General features: G+C 34.6%; 3 protein-coding genes across 3 annotated transcripts; 2 read left to right on the top strand and 1 right to left on the bottom strand.

Moving 5' to 3' along the window:
* Positions 1–1,130: 1,130 nt before the first annotated feature.
* On the top strand, positions 1,131–1,805 carry CkaCkLH20_08871 (uncharacterized protein; the record flags this gene model as incomplete). The annotated part of the gene is made up of 1 exon (XM_038891586.1): positions 1,131–1,805. The coding sequence occupies one exon, from the start codon at positions 1,131–1,133 to the stop codon at positions 1,803–1,805; it is 675 nt and encodes a 224-aa protein (XP_038743222.1).
* A 1,019-nt stretch (positions 1,806–2,824) lies between these two features.
* Positions 2,825–3,956, top strand: CkaCkLH20_08872 (nuclear pore protein-like protein; the record flags this gene model as incomplete). Its single annotated transcript, XM_038891587.1, has 2 exons — positions 2,825–3,494; positions 3,547–3,956. 2 exons carry the CDS (start codon positions 2,825–2,827, stop codon positions 3,954–3,956), a joined length of 1,080 nt encoding a protein of 359 aa, XP_038743223.1.
* A 3,083-nt stretch (positions 3,957–7,039) lies between these two features.
* Positions 7,040–7,399, bottom strand: CkaCkLH20_08873 (uncharacterized protein; the record flags this gene model as incomplete). The annotated part of the gene is made up of 2 exons (XM_038891588.1): positions 7,040–7,303; positions 7,361–7,399. The coding sequence occupies 2 exons, from the start codon at positions 7,397–7,399 to the stop codon at positions 7,040–7,042; spliced, it is 303 nt and encodes a 100-aa protein (XP_038743224.1).
* Positions 7,400–15,258: the final 7,859 nt, after the last annotated feature.

Genomic DNA, 15,258 nt, shown 5'->3' on the forward strand with positions numbered 1-15,258 from the left:
AGACAGTGGAGGCAAACAAGAATCAACCATACCAGATACCCAATGTTGACACTGATTTGGTATGACAGAAAAGAGGTCAAATGACATCTCAGGGATCTGGATTGGATTTATTACAGCTCTAATTAACTTCTTGTGTATCTTTGGGCAATAATGAAAAATCACAGTGTTTGGCTCATCGTGCATTGTGTCGCCCACACAGGGGAATGCAGGAGGAAGAGTCAGCCACAACAACACACAGAATTTAGTTGCAAAACGGCTTCATAATCGCAATTAAAAATGATAAGGCGTCGGCTGACATGTGTTGTGCAAGAGTCAAGAAGAGCCAATGCTGATGTGGCCTAATACTCCTTCAGCTGATGTGAGCATTGTCACCCAAGGAGGCTACTCATATCTTCTCCTTCCAATATGAAGTTCACCTCCAATTGGCTTCTACCTCAGCCAGACTTGAAGCCTGGCCTTTCACAGGCTTGGATCATCTTTGTGCTACTTTAACTGCCATCTCTACATGATGAAACGACGTGGCTGACTTGGCTGTTTGCTCCCACCAAGCCCTCCAGGCCTCGACCAGAGCGTACTGCTTTACTTCCTCTGTGTGACTGAATTACAGATGCTTGGTGGTTTCATATTGATGGATTGTGATCGTGCTTGTTGGCCTCGGCCTGGCATCTTGTCCAACGGAAATGAAGCGGGGTAGACAAAGAAGCTGCTGCCCCTTGCATCGTTTCTTCAGAGGTGCCACTGTATTTCCATGAGATGTACGGATATGCCACATAGATATGCTCAGATAAGGTAAGCGAAGTTCTGCAGGAGAAGCTTGGTTCGTTGCGAATTACTACCAGCGAACAGAACCCGCGTCTAAGGTGTCTAAGTGCCTAACGAAACCTTCCTTTCTGAGGTTTTGCCCCAGCGTACCTACCTCATACTTTCAGCTTTCGTGGATCGATATCTCTCACCACCTCAAACATAAAGAAAAAATAGAAAAAGTATTGCAGCAAGAGTTGCAAGTTTGCCAGCAAATTTTCATCCTCCTGGTGAGTGTCTGCTGCTATCTTATCCTTCTTCCTGCTGCCTTGTCGCTCAGCTTCTCCATCTTACCTTCCGGAATTTCGAGCTAACTTTGAGAAGCAATCATGGAGGACAACGACGACGACACGAAGCAGGGCACTGCCAAGCCCGGAACCCACGATATATGGCCATGCCTCAAAACCGCTATGGCATCCCTCGAGTGTGGCAAGGCATTTCGCTTCGACACCCGCGGCGACTTGGTCCTCAAGGTCGGCAATGGTATCGCCTACGAGTTCGTCGTTTGCTCTCGTACGATCGCCCGGTGGTCTTCCGTCTTTCGCGCCATGCTCTTCAGTGGCTTCGCCGAGTCCGAGCCGACTGGCTCTACCTGGATCGTCGACCTCCCGGAGGACCAGCCCTCGCCGCTCTTCATCATCCTCAGCATCGCACACGGCTACTTCGAAAATGTGCCAAAATCTCTCAGCCAAAACCATCTCTACCAAGTTTTGGTCGTGACTGAGAAGTACGACATGACAAAGATTCTGCGCCCGTACGCGGCGACATGGTTCGAGCCGTACAAGAGAGTTGGAGATATTGAAGGCAGTGAGATTCGTCTTTGGATTTCCTGGGAGCTAGGACACGAAAAGACTTTCTCCCGGCTCGCAAGGCTTCTGTTTATGGAATCGCGAACGAACAAAGATGGAGAGCTCGTAGACAGTGAAGGGGTTCCCCTCACGTCATACAATTGCCTGGAGCCTCCTGGCATCATCGGCAAGTTGAAGTTCTCCCAAGACCGTTGATAGCCTCTTCTAATTTGACATACTAGCAAGAATTACACGCGTTCGGCTTCAGGTCGTTCAGAATATGACCACGGTGCTCCACGATGCCATCCAAGAAGCCTTTTCCAGTCACAAGTGCGCAGCGCTAGCATCCAGCCAAGTCCATGAAGAATCATTTGAACTGGTCGACGTACCTTCCAATTGGAGACGTTCTGATCAAATCACCAGAGCCCAATGTGGCAGCATGCTGTTTGGGTCTCTCATCCAACTCGTCGCTGGCGTTGGTCTGCGAGACTCAGCCTTCTTGATTACTCCCACACCAAATTACCAGGGAACTATCACGGATCTGCTATCAGCTATTCAGAAAATGACCATCAGCATGCCTAAGGGCCACGAAGACTGCAATCCTCTGCCTAAAATAAAGTTGAAGGCTGAAAAAATGGTAATCATCGCCTCTTGCACACTTACTAGGATGCACAGAGAGTACCTTCGAGACCAGGCCGCGAAAACCGACATATAGCCAACACAAGGTCAGGATGTATCTATTTGGCAGGCAATGAAGCCAACACCGGATCACTGGGATGTACCAGCTGAAGAAGCCGAGACGGTAGCTGGCACGAGGGTGGCAAGGAGAAGTTGTCAAGGGCTGCCGGGAAGAATCATTTAAAGACATCGCGAGGAATCCAATAGCAAGTAACTACAAAGCGAGCCAGGTTTCGTGTGATGAGTTGACTTTCTCTGCATCTAATGGGGAGGATCGAGCTGCTTGTAAAAGTTTCTGCTGCGCAGACACCTGGAAGTTTTACCTCCATCCGCAAGGGTTGAGCCGACCAGCGTCAAACTTCTTTTGTGTTCTTTCCACCCCTATGTATCTCTGGTAACTACTTCCAGAATCACCCAGCCAGCGCAATTATTTGAGCCAAGGCTCCTTCTCTGCTGGGGTCTCCTTCCTTTTTCATCGCAATCCTACGCTTTTGCCATGTCCTTTTCTTCTGCAATTCAAATTTCCTTCGGTCACTCCGCCCATCCCGAACCCGACCATGGCATCAAAGAGCAACCTCAGCGACGCCCGAAAAAGCACCAGATGGCAGTCGCTGAGGTCTACCATGAGAGCTCCCCATGCTTTCGAGATGGACCCGCGTGGCGACCTAACATTGGAGGTCGGCAGCAACACCAACGCTGATGCAAACGACGAGGAGTTTGAAGAGGACGAGGGCAATAACGAAGATGGAACCAGGCAGCTGTTCCGCGTCTGCTCCAAGTCCTTGGCCCGTTCTTCCGTCGTTTTCTGCAAGATGCTCTTCGGACACTTTTCCGAGACGGACCAGGGACTTGTCTCTCTCCCGGACGACCACATCGAGCCGATGTTTCTCGCCCTGTTGATCATTCACGGTCGCTTCGCCAAGGTCCCCTCCTTCCTGACAATCGAAGAACTGTTCGAGCTCGTAATCATCACGAACAAATACGACATGACTAACATCGTCCGACCTTGGATCAACAACTGGGTGCCTCGACTTAAGGGAATCGAGCTGTGCCCGGACAAGGACCTTCTTGCCTGGATTGCCTGGGAGGTTGGCGCCGACAGAGTCTTTGAGAAGATGGCGCTTGATATCGCTTATGAGTGCCGCGTCAACAAGGATGGAGACATCCTCGACACTGACGGCAAGCTTATGAAGACGAACATCTACCTCGATGCTGCCGGCATACTTGGTATGGTCGACGAAATCCCCAAGCTTGGCAAGCTAACTGACAAAATTGGCAGACACGATTGCTCGCGCCAGAAACAAGGCTATCTCCGGAATGTTTTACCCTCTGCGGCTAGGTGTCAAAAAGATTTTGGAAGGAAACGGTTGCTCGTCGATCGAGGACAAGGTCAGGTGTGACAGCACAGTACTTGGCTCCATCATCATAGCCTGCAAGGCGGCCAACGTTGATCCAGCGCCTCTTCTTGCCGGCAATACCCCGCCCTACTTGGGCAGCGTCCGAGAACTGACAGCCGAAATCAAACGCATGGAGTTCACTAACGTCGACTCTCATCTTTGCAACACCATCCTCGCCGCTAAAGTATCCGCCGATATCATTTTCACCAGGACCACTTCACTCGTGTCGCTGAACGAGCTTGATCACCTTGAGAAGCGTGCGAAGATTTCTGGATGGACTCGGCTGAATTAACACCCGCACTCTAGCACAGCCGTCGCCACTATGCGGTTCAGGTGCGGCCGGATCACTCGCCGCTCTAAGTCGCGAGAGTCTGGGTGAGCAGAGTGAGCGGGGTAAGCCAGGCAGTCTCTATTAATAGTGTCCAACATTTAGCTAGAAGAAAGGGGTATTAATCTTACATATAGTAGAACAATACGATAGGCTTATGTGTCTATTCTAAAAGCCTATATAGGGGATAGGCAGCCCCTCTATTTAGATAATATACAGCAGTTACTCATACGTAATGCATTTATACCCTTACGGTCATTAATCTCAAATTTAGCTCTATATTACGCATCTAAATAGTCGTAGCGTACACCTATATTGACTATACCCTGCGCGCGCCGTTACACTTTATTACTTAGTAATAATATACTTAGTTATAGTGTAATGCGTATTAACGCGTAGAAAGTATATTAGTTGCAGTTAACTCATTCAGTCGCGTGTAGTCTAAGTTAGATATAGGAGAAATTTCTAAGTCTTAATTATCTAAGATGTAAGATAGAGAAAAGCAGCAGATAAAGAGAACGGTTTATATAGTGGGGCTCTCTTAACTACTAGAACCAACCTTTTAAGCAGCTTTAATTCAGTATAGAAAAGAAGTTATACTTTGTAGTGCTATGCTAGCGTTAGTCCTAACCTACTAGCTGCTAAATTCTATAGTCTTTATTTACACTCGTTCTAAAACTAATTTACTAGAAGATTGTCTATACAGCATAATAGAAGTAATATATTAGAATTATATAGTTTAATATCTATCACTTAGTTCTAAGCTATTATAAATAGGTTTAGCTAGCTAACTATATTATAAATAAAAGCTTTAGTAATAATAACTCTATTATTATTACTTCCTATTCTATACTATATAGGTATATACCTATAGTAACTAATTATAGTAGATATAATATAGGCCCTCCCTTTTAAGCTATATAAAACTAATACTCTTATATATTAATATATTAACTTTAACTAATTTCTATTTATATTATAATTAATAATATAACTTATATTATTACTAAGACCTTTAGACTTACTAACTATAAGTATATATATTAGTTTTAAGTTTATTTACTTTAATCTAAGTCCCTTAAATTGCTTTATTATTAATAACGTTAGAATTTAGACTTATTCTAATCTTTTTTATATTCTCTAGCTTTATTAATATTAACCCTTATCTATAGTATTTTAATCTTTTATTAAGTAACTATTAGTAAATATATTTACTTATTAATACTTTTTTATTGTTAGTTTCTAAAAAGTAAATATTATATATATTAATTATAATCTAGCCTAACTATTAAAGAAATAAAATAAATATTTATACTTATTTCGCTTTTTATATATTAGCTAAGAGACTATTAATATATCTACGATTTACTCTTTATTTATTTTACTATTAGAAAGCTTTAAATAAGCTCAATTAGCTAGTTTAATATAGGTTAATATATTCTTAAATAGTAGAGAGCTTAAGAAGAGTCTAGCTATACTAATAGACTATAGAGTAATTTATTTCTAGCTATTAATAATATACTTATTTCTTAAGGCTACTTTATATATATTCTAATATATATAGAAAAGCCTTTCTTATTTATAACTATATCAATATTCTATTTAATTAATTAGTATTTAAGCTTCTTCTTATATATTACTTTAAGAAAGCTAAAAATAGACTAATCTAAAAGCTAGAAAATATAAAGTATATATTAATAAGAATAATAAGTATAGTATAGTTTATAAGCAAGCTAGATAGACAAGCAACCTAGACACTTTAATAGAGTCTTAATATGCTATATACTTAAATTTAGTAAGAAATTATTAGTGCACCTTAAGAATATTTTACTAAATTTTTATATATACTACCCTAATACCCTATTAAGGTGTCTAGCTTACTTACTTATCTAGCTTACTTATTAACTATTTTATCTTATTTTAAAAGTATAAATATATAAACTAAGTAGTTTTATAGCTTTTATAGTTATTAAAAATTAATAATCTAACTACTAAGAGTTTCTCTACTTAAGTTAGAAGTATAAAGATCTCTATTAATAATTTATATAGTATAAAATCTAGAGAGTAATAATACTATTAAAGACTATTATTTATATATATATTAAGTAGAGATAGTATTATATTAATTAAAGATATATATTTAACTAGAAATACTTAAATATATAATTAAATTTAGTTTTTATAAATTAAATAAGTTTTTAATAATTTAAAATAAAAGTTATTTAATTTTCTACTTTTTTAAAATATTAATTTTATCTATATTATATTAATTATAAGTTTTAATAGACTATACTATAAAGATAATAAGAAATCTAAATTATTACTTAATAATATAAATTAAAACTTAATAAATATATTAGAAACTAACTACCTTCTTAAGACCTTTATAAATAGCTTCTTCTTAATAAAATCCTAAATCTAATTCTTTTTAAGAAACTTAAAGTCTCTTTAGATCTAGATAATATAATTTATAAATTTCTTTAGTTATTAATATATTAATATAAGGTTTAAAGTAGCTTAAATTTAAATATATTTAGCTAAATAGTCTTTTAAAGTTAAAAGAAGCTTTTATTAATTATTAAATATATTATCTCTTAATTAAGCCCCTTAACTTTAGTATTAAATTATTAGTCTTTATATATATTTTATTTAAAGATATATTTCTAAGACTTCATTTATTAGCTATAGCTTAAAGAGGTTAATTAATATTAGCTTATAAGAAAGTAAAGAGTATATAACTAAAAAGTTAAAGATATTATAAAAGTACTAATAGAGATATTTATAATTATTATTAGAGAGCTATTAGAGAGTAGAAATAGTAGTAATGCATTTTAAGAGGGCCTAGAAGTGGGTGACGGACGTTAACACATCGCGAAATTCAAACACCAAGACGAGTGGTTGAAGACGATGAGCTTGTGTGATTGGTATCAAAGACAGGTCTACCTAGCTATTGTGACGTGTTGCGGGGGCATTCTAAGGAAACCAACTGTCCGTCTAAGGTGTACCGACGGCGTCCCAGAAGAAACCAAAAGGTCGTTGGTCGTCAACTAGTTACGGAGGGCCATGCGCTCCTCCATCTTCGCCTGCCAAGCCAAACGCTCATCACGCTCCTTCGAGAGCTTGTCGCGCTCCTTCGAGAGCTCGTCGCGCAGCTTCGCGATCTCGTTCTGAAGCTGCTGGTGATCCTTGGCCACAGCCTCCATCTGCTTCAGGTTGTTTTCGATGACCACTCGAAGAGAGTTGGAGACGGTGGAGAGACCCTTGTGCAGATCTTGGATGCACGCCATGAGCGAATTGTGGCGGGCTTGGTTCTGCCGAAGCGTTAGCCGTCAGGGAGCTGGAGCGGAAGGTAACCAGGGAGTACTAACCTCACGCAAGAACTGCTGGAGGAATGTGGAAGCGGACATTTTGCTTGGGGAGATGCGAAGGCGGGGAGAGTGTTGCTGGTGGCACCTTGTGTTGCGACGGTTGCGACGGGAAATTGATGATGCGCGGCGAAGACCGACAATCGGATCGCGGTAGGGAAAGAAGGCAACTGTTTAGTAATTGAGATGACGGCAGGCGTTGGTGGATTTCTGTTTTGGTGGTAAAATATTTTTGTGTTGACTACGTGAAGTAAGTGTGATAAAGGTAGGAAGTGGTGAATGGTTAGGTACGTACAAGCTGGCTGGATTTAGTTGTACTTTGCTGAAGACGTTCTCAATAGCAGCTAAGAAAGCCTTTTTCTTAGGTTCACTAGATTTCCTGAATTCTATTCTTTATGGTTTAAAGATCTATATTGCTATTAGAATAGGCGCCTAACTATATTGCTAGTATACTTAGAGCTAGTAGATTATTATAGAATCTTAACTTCTATAATATACTTTAATACTTTAAAATTTAGTTTATATAATATTAAATAGAATAATTCTTAGTATTATAGCTAGCTAACTAATAGTAGGTTTATATTTCTATTATAATTAGAGATAATATTATTAGTCTTTAGAGGTCTTATATTATTTTTAAGTCTTTAAAGGTTTAATAAAATATAAAAAGATAAATAAGACTTATTTTATCTTAAGAAAGGAAAATAAATAAAAGGTATCTTATAAAGTATATTAGTTAAATAAATAAGTTAATTACCTAACTTTTTTAAAATAACTTTTTATTTCTATATTATACTATTTTATAAATAATTATAACTACTAATATAAAATTAAAAAGTAATTATTAGATTTTACTACTTAAGCTATTAAATAAGTTTTAAATCTTAATATCTAAGTATTTTTATTATAGCTAGCTAACTTATAATAGAGTTAATATTAATTATAAGTTAGGTAATAATAATAGTAAGAGTTATTTTATAATTTAGATTGAGTAGATTATAAATCTCTAAAGGTTTTAGTAATTAATAAAGTCTTTAAGAAAAGTAATAAAGTAATTATTTCCTAAGTATAATATAGTACGCTATATTAATATTAGCCTATTTTAGTTCTTAGCTAATAATAACTATTTTAATATACTTTCTTTTTAATTTAAGTTATTATCTCTCTTTATAACTAAATAGTATCTATTTAAGCTATAATAAGATTTTCTTTTTTAAAGTATATTTTCTAGCTCTTTTATATTAATAAAATAAGTTATTTTTCTTCTAAAGAATTTAACCTTAAACGTTAATAAAGTAGTTTAATTTATAAATCTTAATATTTCTTTTAATAAATACTTTATAGCTTTAATAATTAAATTTAGATAACGTAGTTAATAAGTAAGCTAGATAGATAAGCAAGCTAGATACCTAACTATAACTATATTATATTTCTAACTAATATATGATACCTAAGAAATTAATTAAATTTAAACTAGTTAAGATCTTCTTCTTTTAATATATTTACGTATTATAACTAGTATTCCTATAGACGCTATATTGCTATTAGCCTATCTCTTTCCTTAGCTAGTAACTACTACTCTAGTATATTTCCTCTTTAATCTAAGCTATAGCCTCCCTTTATAATTAAAGGTCTTTAGCCTTACCTATAGTAAGACTCCCTCCTTATTTAAGTTAAGCTTTTTTAGCCCTTTAGTATTAGCTAAATAGGTTATTCTCTTCCTAAAGGATTTTATTCTTAGACCTTAATAAGGCAATTTAATATATAAATCTATATACCCCCTTTAATAAATACTTAATAGCCTTAATAATTAAAGTTAATAAGCTATTTTAATAATAGAAGATTTAATTCTTAATAAGTTTAAACTAAGATATTACCTCTATTAAGTTATTTAGTATCTAAAAAGTCTAAGTAGGGGGTATTATTAGGAGGGATCCTAGAGGTATTAATATATATAGCTTTATATTAAGCTTTAAAAGTATACTTTCTATACTTAGAGGGATAAGTCTAGCCCCTCTAAAACCTCTCTAGATATTTTTAACTATAAGGGCTTATATAAAGGCGTTATAAAATATAGGGAAGAAGTCTTCCTTTATAATATAGGTATTACTTTAGTATATTTTATTCTTAATTTATTAACTATATACTTTCTTTAAGGGCTTAAAATACCTAACGTCTAAAGGCTAGAGTAAATAAGAGGAATAGGCTAGTATATAAAGGGTAATAATATTATTTTCTTTATAATATATCTTAAAGTTAGTAGTATAGTAACTTTTATAACTATTAATAATAAGAAGGTAATATCTACTACTTATATATAGTTTTATATATTAGTTAAAGTGCTAGAGCTAATTTAAGACTCTTTTATTTATTATCTATCTATTTTTAGACGTTATAATAACCTAGTTATATAGTAGACCTATTTCTATATACTAAGTAGAGAGGTAATATTGCCCTATAATAATAATATATAGTGGAACGCTATAGCCTAATAAACTAATAACCTAAATAACTATAACCTATTTATAGTTACTAGGCTATATTATTTTTATATTTAAACGCTTTTTAGTGCTTATTATAACTATTTTAGATATAATCTAACTTATTATAAACCTAGTCTTATTAAAGTTATAGATATCTAAGTCTATAATACTATATTTTATAATTATATTTACTATAAGCTAAAACTATATATTTATTACGTCTAGGTCTTTTTATTAAGCCCTCTTATAGTTATATTTATAAAAAAGCGCGTCTAGAGCTATAGTTATTACTTAATAAAGTTTAAGGCCTAGTGCTTCTTAATAGGGGGCGTATTATAGTTAATAAGTAGTTAATTAGCTATATCTTCTACTCTACTAATATAGAGAGGAAATAATTAGGAATCTAAGTTGAGAATATACTTAACTAGCTTCTCCTCTTTAAGTATAGTTAAATTTTATAAGTTTAGCATTATATTACGTTATAATATCTTTCCCTTAATTTAGTTACATAACGTTAAATAGAGTACTAAGTAGATCTAGGATATAGCTCTTATACTAAGATTATTAGCTTATTTAATTACCTAAATAGCTAAGTTTAATTAAGCTTCTTTATTTATAAGGGATATTACTAGGTATAGCGTAATATATATATAAAAGTAGAAGTCTAGTTTGCCTAGTTAGGTAATTGCCTTACTTATCTAATTGCCTTACTTATTAACTATATTATATTAAAGTAATATCTATATAATAAAAAAAGACTTTTCCTTTATATTTTATAATACTTTTATATAAACTTTTATAATTAAAAATATTTAAAAAGGTTTAAAAGAAGCTAAAGTTATCTCTTTAAATATAAAAAGTATATTTTTAAAGCTAAATATAAAGCTATATATATTAATACCTTTAAGATCCCTTTTAATAATACTCTTTATTTAGACTTTTTAAATATTAAATAACTTAATATAAATATTTTTTTAGTTTAAACTTATTAAAGATTAAATCTCTTATTAATAAAATAGCTTATTAACTTTAATTATTAAAGCTATAAAGTATTTATTAAAGAGAGTTATAGATTTATATATTAAATTGCTTTATTAAGGTCTAAAGTTTAAATTCTTTAAGAGGAAAATAACTTATTTAATAAATATTAAAGGGTTAAAAATATATTTTAAATAAAGAGGAAGTCTTATTATAGCTAAAGTAGAAGATATTTAGTTATAAATAGAAATAATAATTTAAATTAGAGAGAAAATATATTAAAATAATAGTTATTAATAAAAAATAGAGATAAGCTAATAATAATATAATATCTATAAGAATACTAATTATAATATATAAATATATTAACTTATTAAAGAAATATTTTAAAAAGAGGATTTTATATAGTTTTAATTTAATTAATTTCTTAAATATTACATATTAATTAGAAATATATTATAGTTAGGTAATTAATAGGGATATATAATAAATTAATAGGAATATATAACTCTCTTAGATATATAATAATCTTTATATTCTTATTAGCTTCAAAATTAAAGCTCTATAAGTACTTCTATTTAGAAGAAGCACTCTAATAGACTAGATTACTTAAATGCCTTTTAGGAAGGCAGTAATATTACAGCTAGCTAACTAATAGTAGGGTTTATATTAATAGTAAGTTAGGTAATAATAATAGTAATAGTTATTAGTTATTCTATAGGTCTAATTAAGTAATTATAGGTCTTTAAAAGGCTTAGTAATTAGTTAAGTCCTTAATAAGAGTTATAGAGTAATTATTACTTAGGTATAGCTAAAAGTATTATAAGTAATAATTATAAGTTAATTACTAAAGAGCTATAGAAGTATAAACTTAAGTAGACTTAAGTCTATTCTATATATAAGTCTTATTCCCCTAGCTTCTTTATCTTAATTATCTATTAGGTAATTACTTAGGGTTTACTTAAGGTAAGCGCTTATAATCTATATTATAAGTAGCTTATATCTTATCTTATTAGTGCTTATATTTCCTTAGTTATATAACTTACCTATAGTTCTTTTATTCTGAGGAGTCCTCCCTATTCCTATAATCCTATATATAAAAGTGTTATTATAACCGCCTAGTATCCTAGTAGGGCGTTCTTTATTAGTTATACCTAATAGGTTATAATATATAGGTTATAATAGTTTATAGGTAAATTTCTTAAGGTAAGCCTTTAAAGACTATTAGCTATATTATACTGCTCCCCTATAAGCTATCTAAATAACTATTAAATTCTTATGTATTATACTTTAGCGCTAAAAGCGTAGTAGGCATTTAAACTTCTAATAGTAGAAGTTTATTAATAAACTTAAGAGGTAGAGATAAGAACTTTAGAGGTAATTAATTATTAATACTGTTATATAGGCTAGATATAGTAACTAGAGCGAATTTAGTAAGTTAATTTAGCGTTTACTAAGGTATATAAGTTAAGCGTATTTATACTCTATATAACTAGTATTTAAACCTAATATAGTAATAAAATTAATACTATTTTAATACTATATATAAGTTTATTCTCTTTAGTTTAACTTAGAGATAAATTAATTAAATCTAATCTTTAAGTATATAGTTTACTTAAAAAGTAGTTATAAATAGCTTTATTTCTTAAGGTCTTTCTTTATATTACTATATTTTTTAATAAAGTTATTATATAATAAAAGCAAGTTAAAATCTTTTTCTTTTATTTTCTTTTTTTAAACTTTTTTTATTTTCTCTAAAATAGTCTCTATTACCTGTATATTAATAGTAGTTTAAGTTTTATAACTCTTAAGTAATAGCTTAATAAAATAGAACTAACTTTAAGCTTTTTCTTAATAGTAAGAGTATTATAATATATTAAAAGCCTACTTATTTAATAGTTAATTAGTTCAGCTTTTTCTCTATAATTTATAGCTTTTAAAGACTAATACTTATAGCGCTATAATCTAGCTAAGTTATAAAACTCTATTAAAATATAATAAAGTCTTTTAGCTAATATCTATTATAATTAAAAATATTTTGCTAGCTACCTCTTTATATTAGTTTATACTTTATATAAAAACGCTATTCTTAATACTATTAAGAAGCCTAATAAGAAAAGGGGAAAATAGATCTTAAGAGTTATAATAAAATATAGGGGAAAATAGCTATATAGTAATAAATAGAGTGAATAATAAGTAAAGTAGAGTTTTAGCTTAATTAATATAGAAAGGTTAAATAGTATGCGTTTCTATAGGAGCCACCCGGGATTTAGCGTTCACAAGTCCTTAGCTCCCCTACTATCTTAAAGTGCCTGAGCCGTACTGTACACCTACACAAGGATCCCAAATGTTAGCGCAGACAAGGTCCCACTATTAATATGACCTCAGAGCCTTACTTAAATAGTGGATACGATGCCGCGCTAACATAAGGGATCCTTGGGAGGTATAGATACCGCCGTACAAAGGCGCCTATGTGTTGGCTTGGTGGCGCTTACGACGCAGGGGTTTAGGAGCCGTACATCCTAGGGGGAGCCTAGACTTTGGCACTGCAGAATCCCAGGACTAGTGCATCCACAAGAAACAAGCACCAGAGTTCAGGCGCCAATCCCAGGATGCAAGCAACATATCCCAGGATTCAGATTCACTAGCCTTGCACGGTCCCAGGATTTTGGGGCTATAGGCAAACAGGTCCTGGGATTTATAGCACACTCAGCCTTACAGGTCCTAGGATTCAAGCACACCTCACGTAAGGGATCCCAGGATTCAGGCTCACCTTACCTAATAGATCCTAGGATTCAGGCATACCACAGCTAATAGATCCCAGGATTCCAACTTATCTCAGCAAACGGGTCTCCAGACTTAGGCACACCTCATTGAACATTCCAAGACTTAGCGCCTATGCCAACGATCAGACACCATGGGCACCTGAATCCTAGGACATATTTGGCTCGAGAACTCAGATCCCAGGATCCAGGCCTCGGATTCCGGTAGCTGGCGGCGGGAACCGAGGCCGTAAGCTTGGCCCTAGAGTTCAGTGCCGTTACTAATCCTAATTTCGTTGGCCTCATAGACCAGGTTCCTGCTTGCTGCCAGCCAACGGCCATTACGACTATTTCACTCCAGGAAGATGATGTTTACATTGAGCTAAAATTTTTGGAAGCACCTAAGGACCCAGCAAATTTCCAAAGACCGTTCGATGTTGCACATAAGTGTCCTCGCAATTCACCTATCTAAGGGTTAACACAATGATCTCTATTCAAGTCAAATGCGCCGCTTACCTCAAGGCATCATACCATATCGCCAATATCACTAGACATTATGAGAAGGTAACGGCGCGCTTTGAAGAGTTAAATGCTAGAGAAGATCAATACCATATCCTTTAGGTCTATTCTACCATTTGCTACAATGTCATCTTCAGAGACATCTTCCAGTTGACTTTCCGTCGGTTTAGTACTAAAAAGTTTAGGCCAAATCGCAGGAATGAGAAAGGGCCAGCCCCCCAAAACCGTATCCAAAGAAAGGACAAAACTCTCAACGTCTTTCCACAATATCAAGCACTAATTACCACGTCAATCCAATGGAAATGAGGAAATAATTCTTTCGTCTTCCACAATCCAACAACTCATCCATGAATGCCAAAGGATGGATGTGCGTCACCACGAGCCCCGGTAACATAGACGCTGGAATACAATGTACAGACACAGCTACGATGTTGAGCGTTCGAATGGTGAGAATTTAAACGAGAAATCAATAAGGCACGATACAACCCGACCTACACACAGCACAGTGGTCTTTTATTTAGCGTGCGACTTGCTGTTGGATGCACTCTCTACATTTGCCACAAGAGTGATAAGTTGTTGAGATGGTTGATGATTGTGGTCGCGATTGAACTGGGCGATATCGTCCATGTTTGCCGCGCAAAAGATGAATGCAGGGGAAGAACGCGAGAAGAGAATTCCGAGGGGCATTGGGGACTTCGTTTTTGCTGCTTATATTGTCTCTCCTCATTTCCTGGTTCTCCACTTGTTGTAACCAGTTCCCAGGTTCAGTAAACGGGCCTGGGTTGGCTGTTGGCGCTTGCACGAACACTGCTTCGCCGCTCCATCCCTACTCACCTTGAAATCATGTCAGGCATCACTTTACCGCTTAAAAGCAGCGACCATGAGGTGAGTAGCTGGGAGAGGCAATTGCACCTGAACAAGAGAGTGAAGTGCCACTATCGTCTTCATTTGTTGTTGTCATCACCGTCTTGGTCACGGTCTCAGACAGCAGACTCGAGATTTGCTAGGAAGGGTTTGGGGGGAAACGACTTCTTTGAGGACTGAGTGTGTTCATGAGGGAAAATGTACAGTAGGAAAACAGAACGAAATACTTCATACTTCACAGTCTCCGAGGAATGGACTTGAACAAATGGTTTCCTAGATTCCTTATATGCTATAC

The sequence above is a fragment of the Colletotrichum karsti genome (assembly GCF_011947395.1).
Source record: "Colletotrichum karsti strain CkLH20 chromosome Unknown Scaffold30, whole genome shotgun sequence".
Classification (NCBI taxonomy): Eukaryota; Fungi; Ascomycota; class Sordariomycetes; order Glomerellales; family Glomerellaceae; genus Colletotrichum; species Colletotrichum karsti.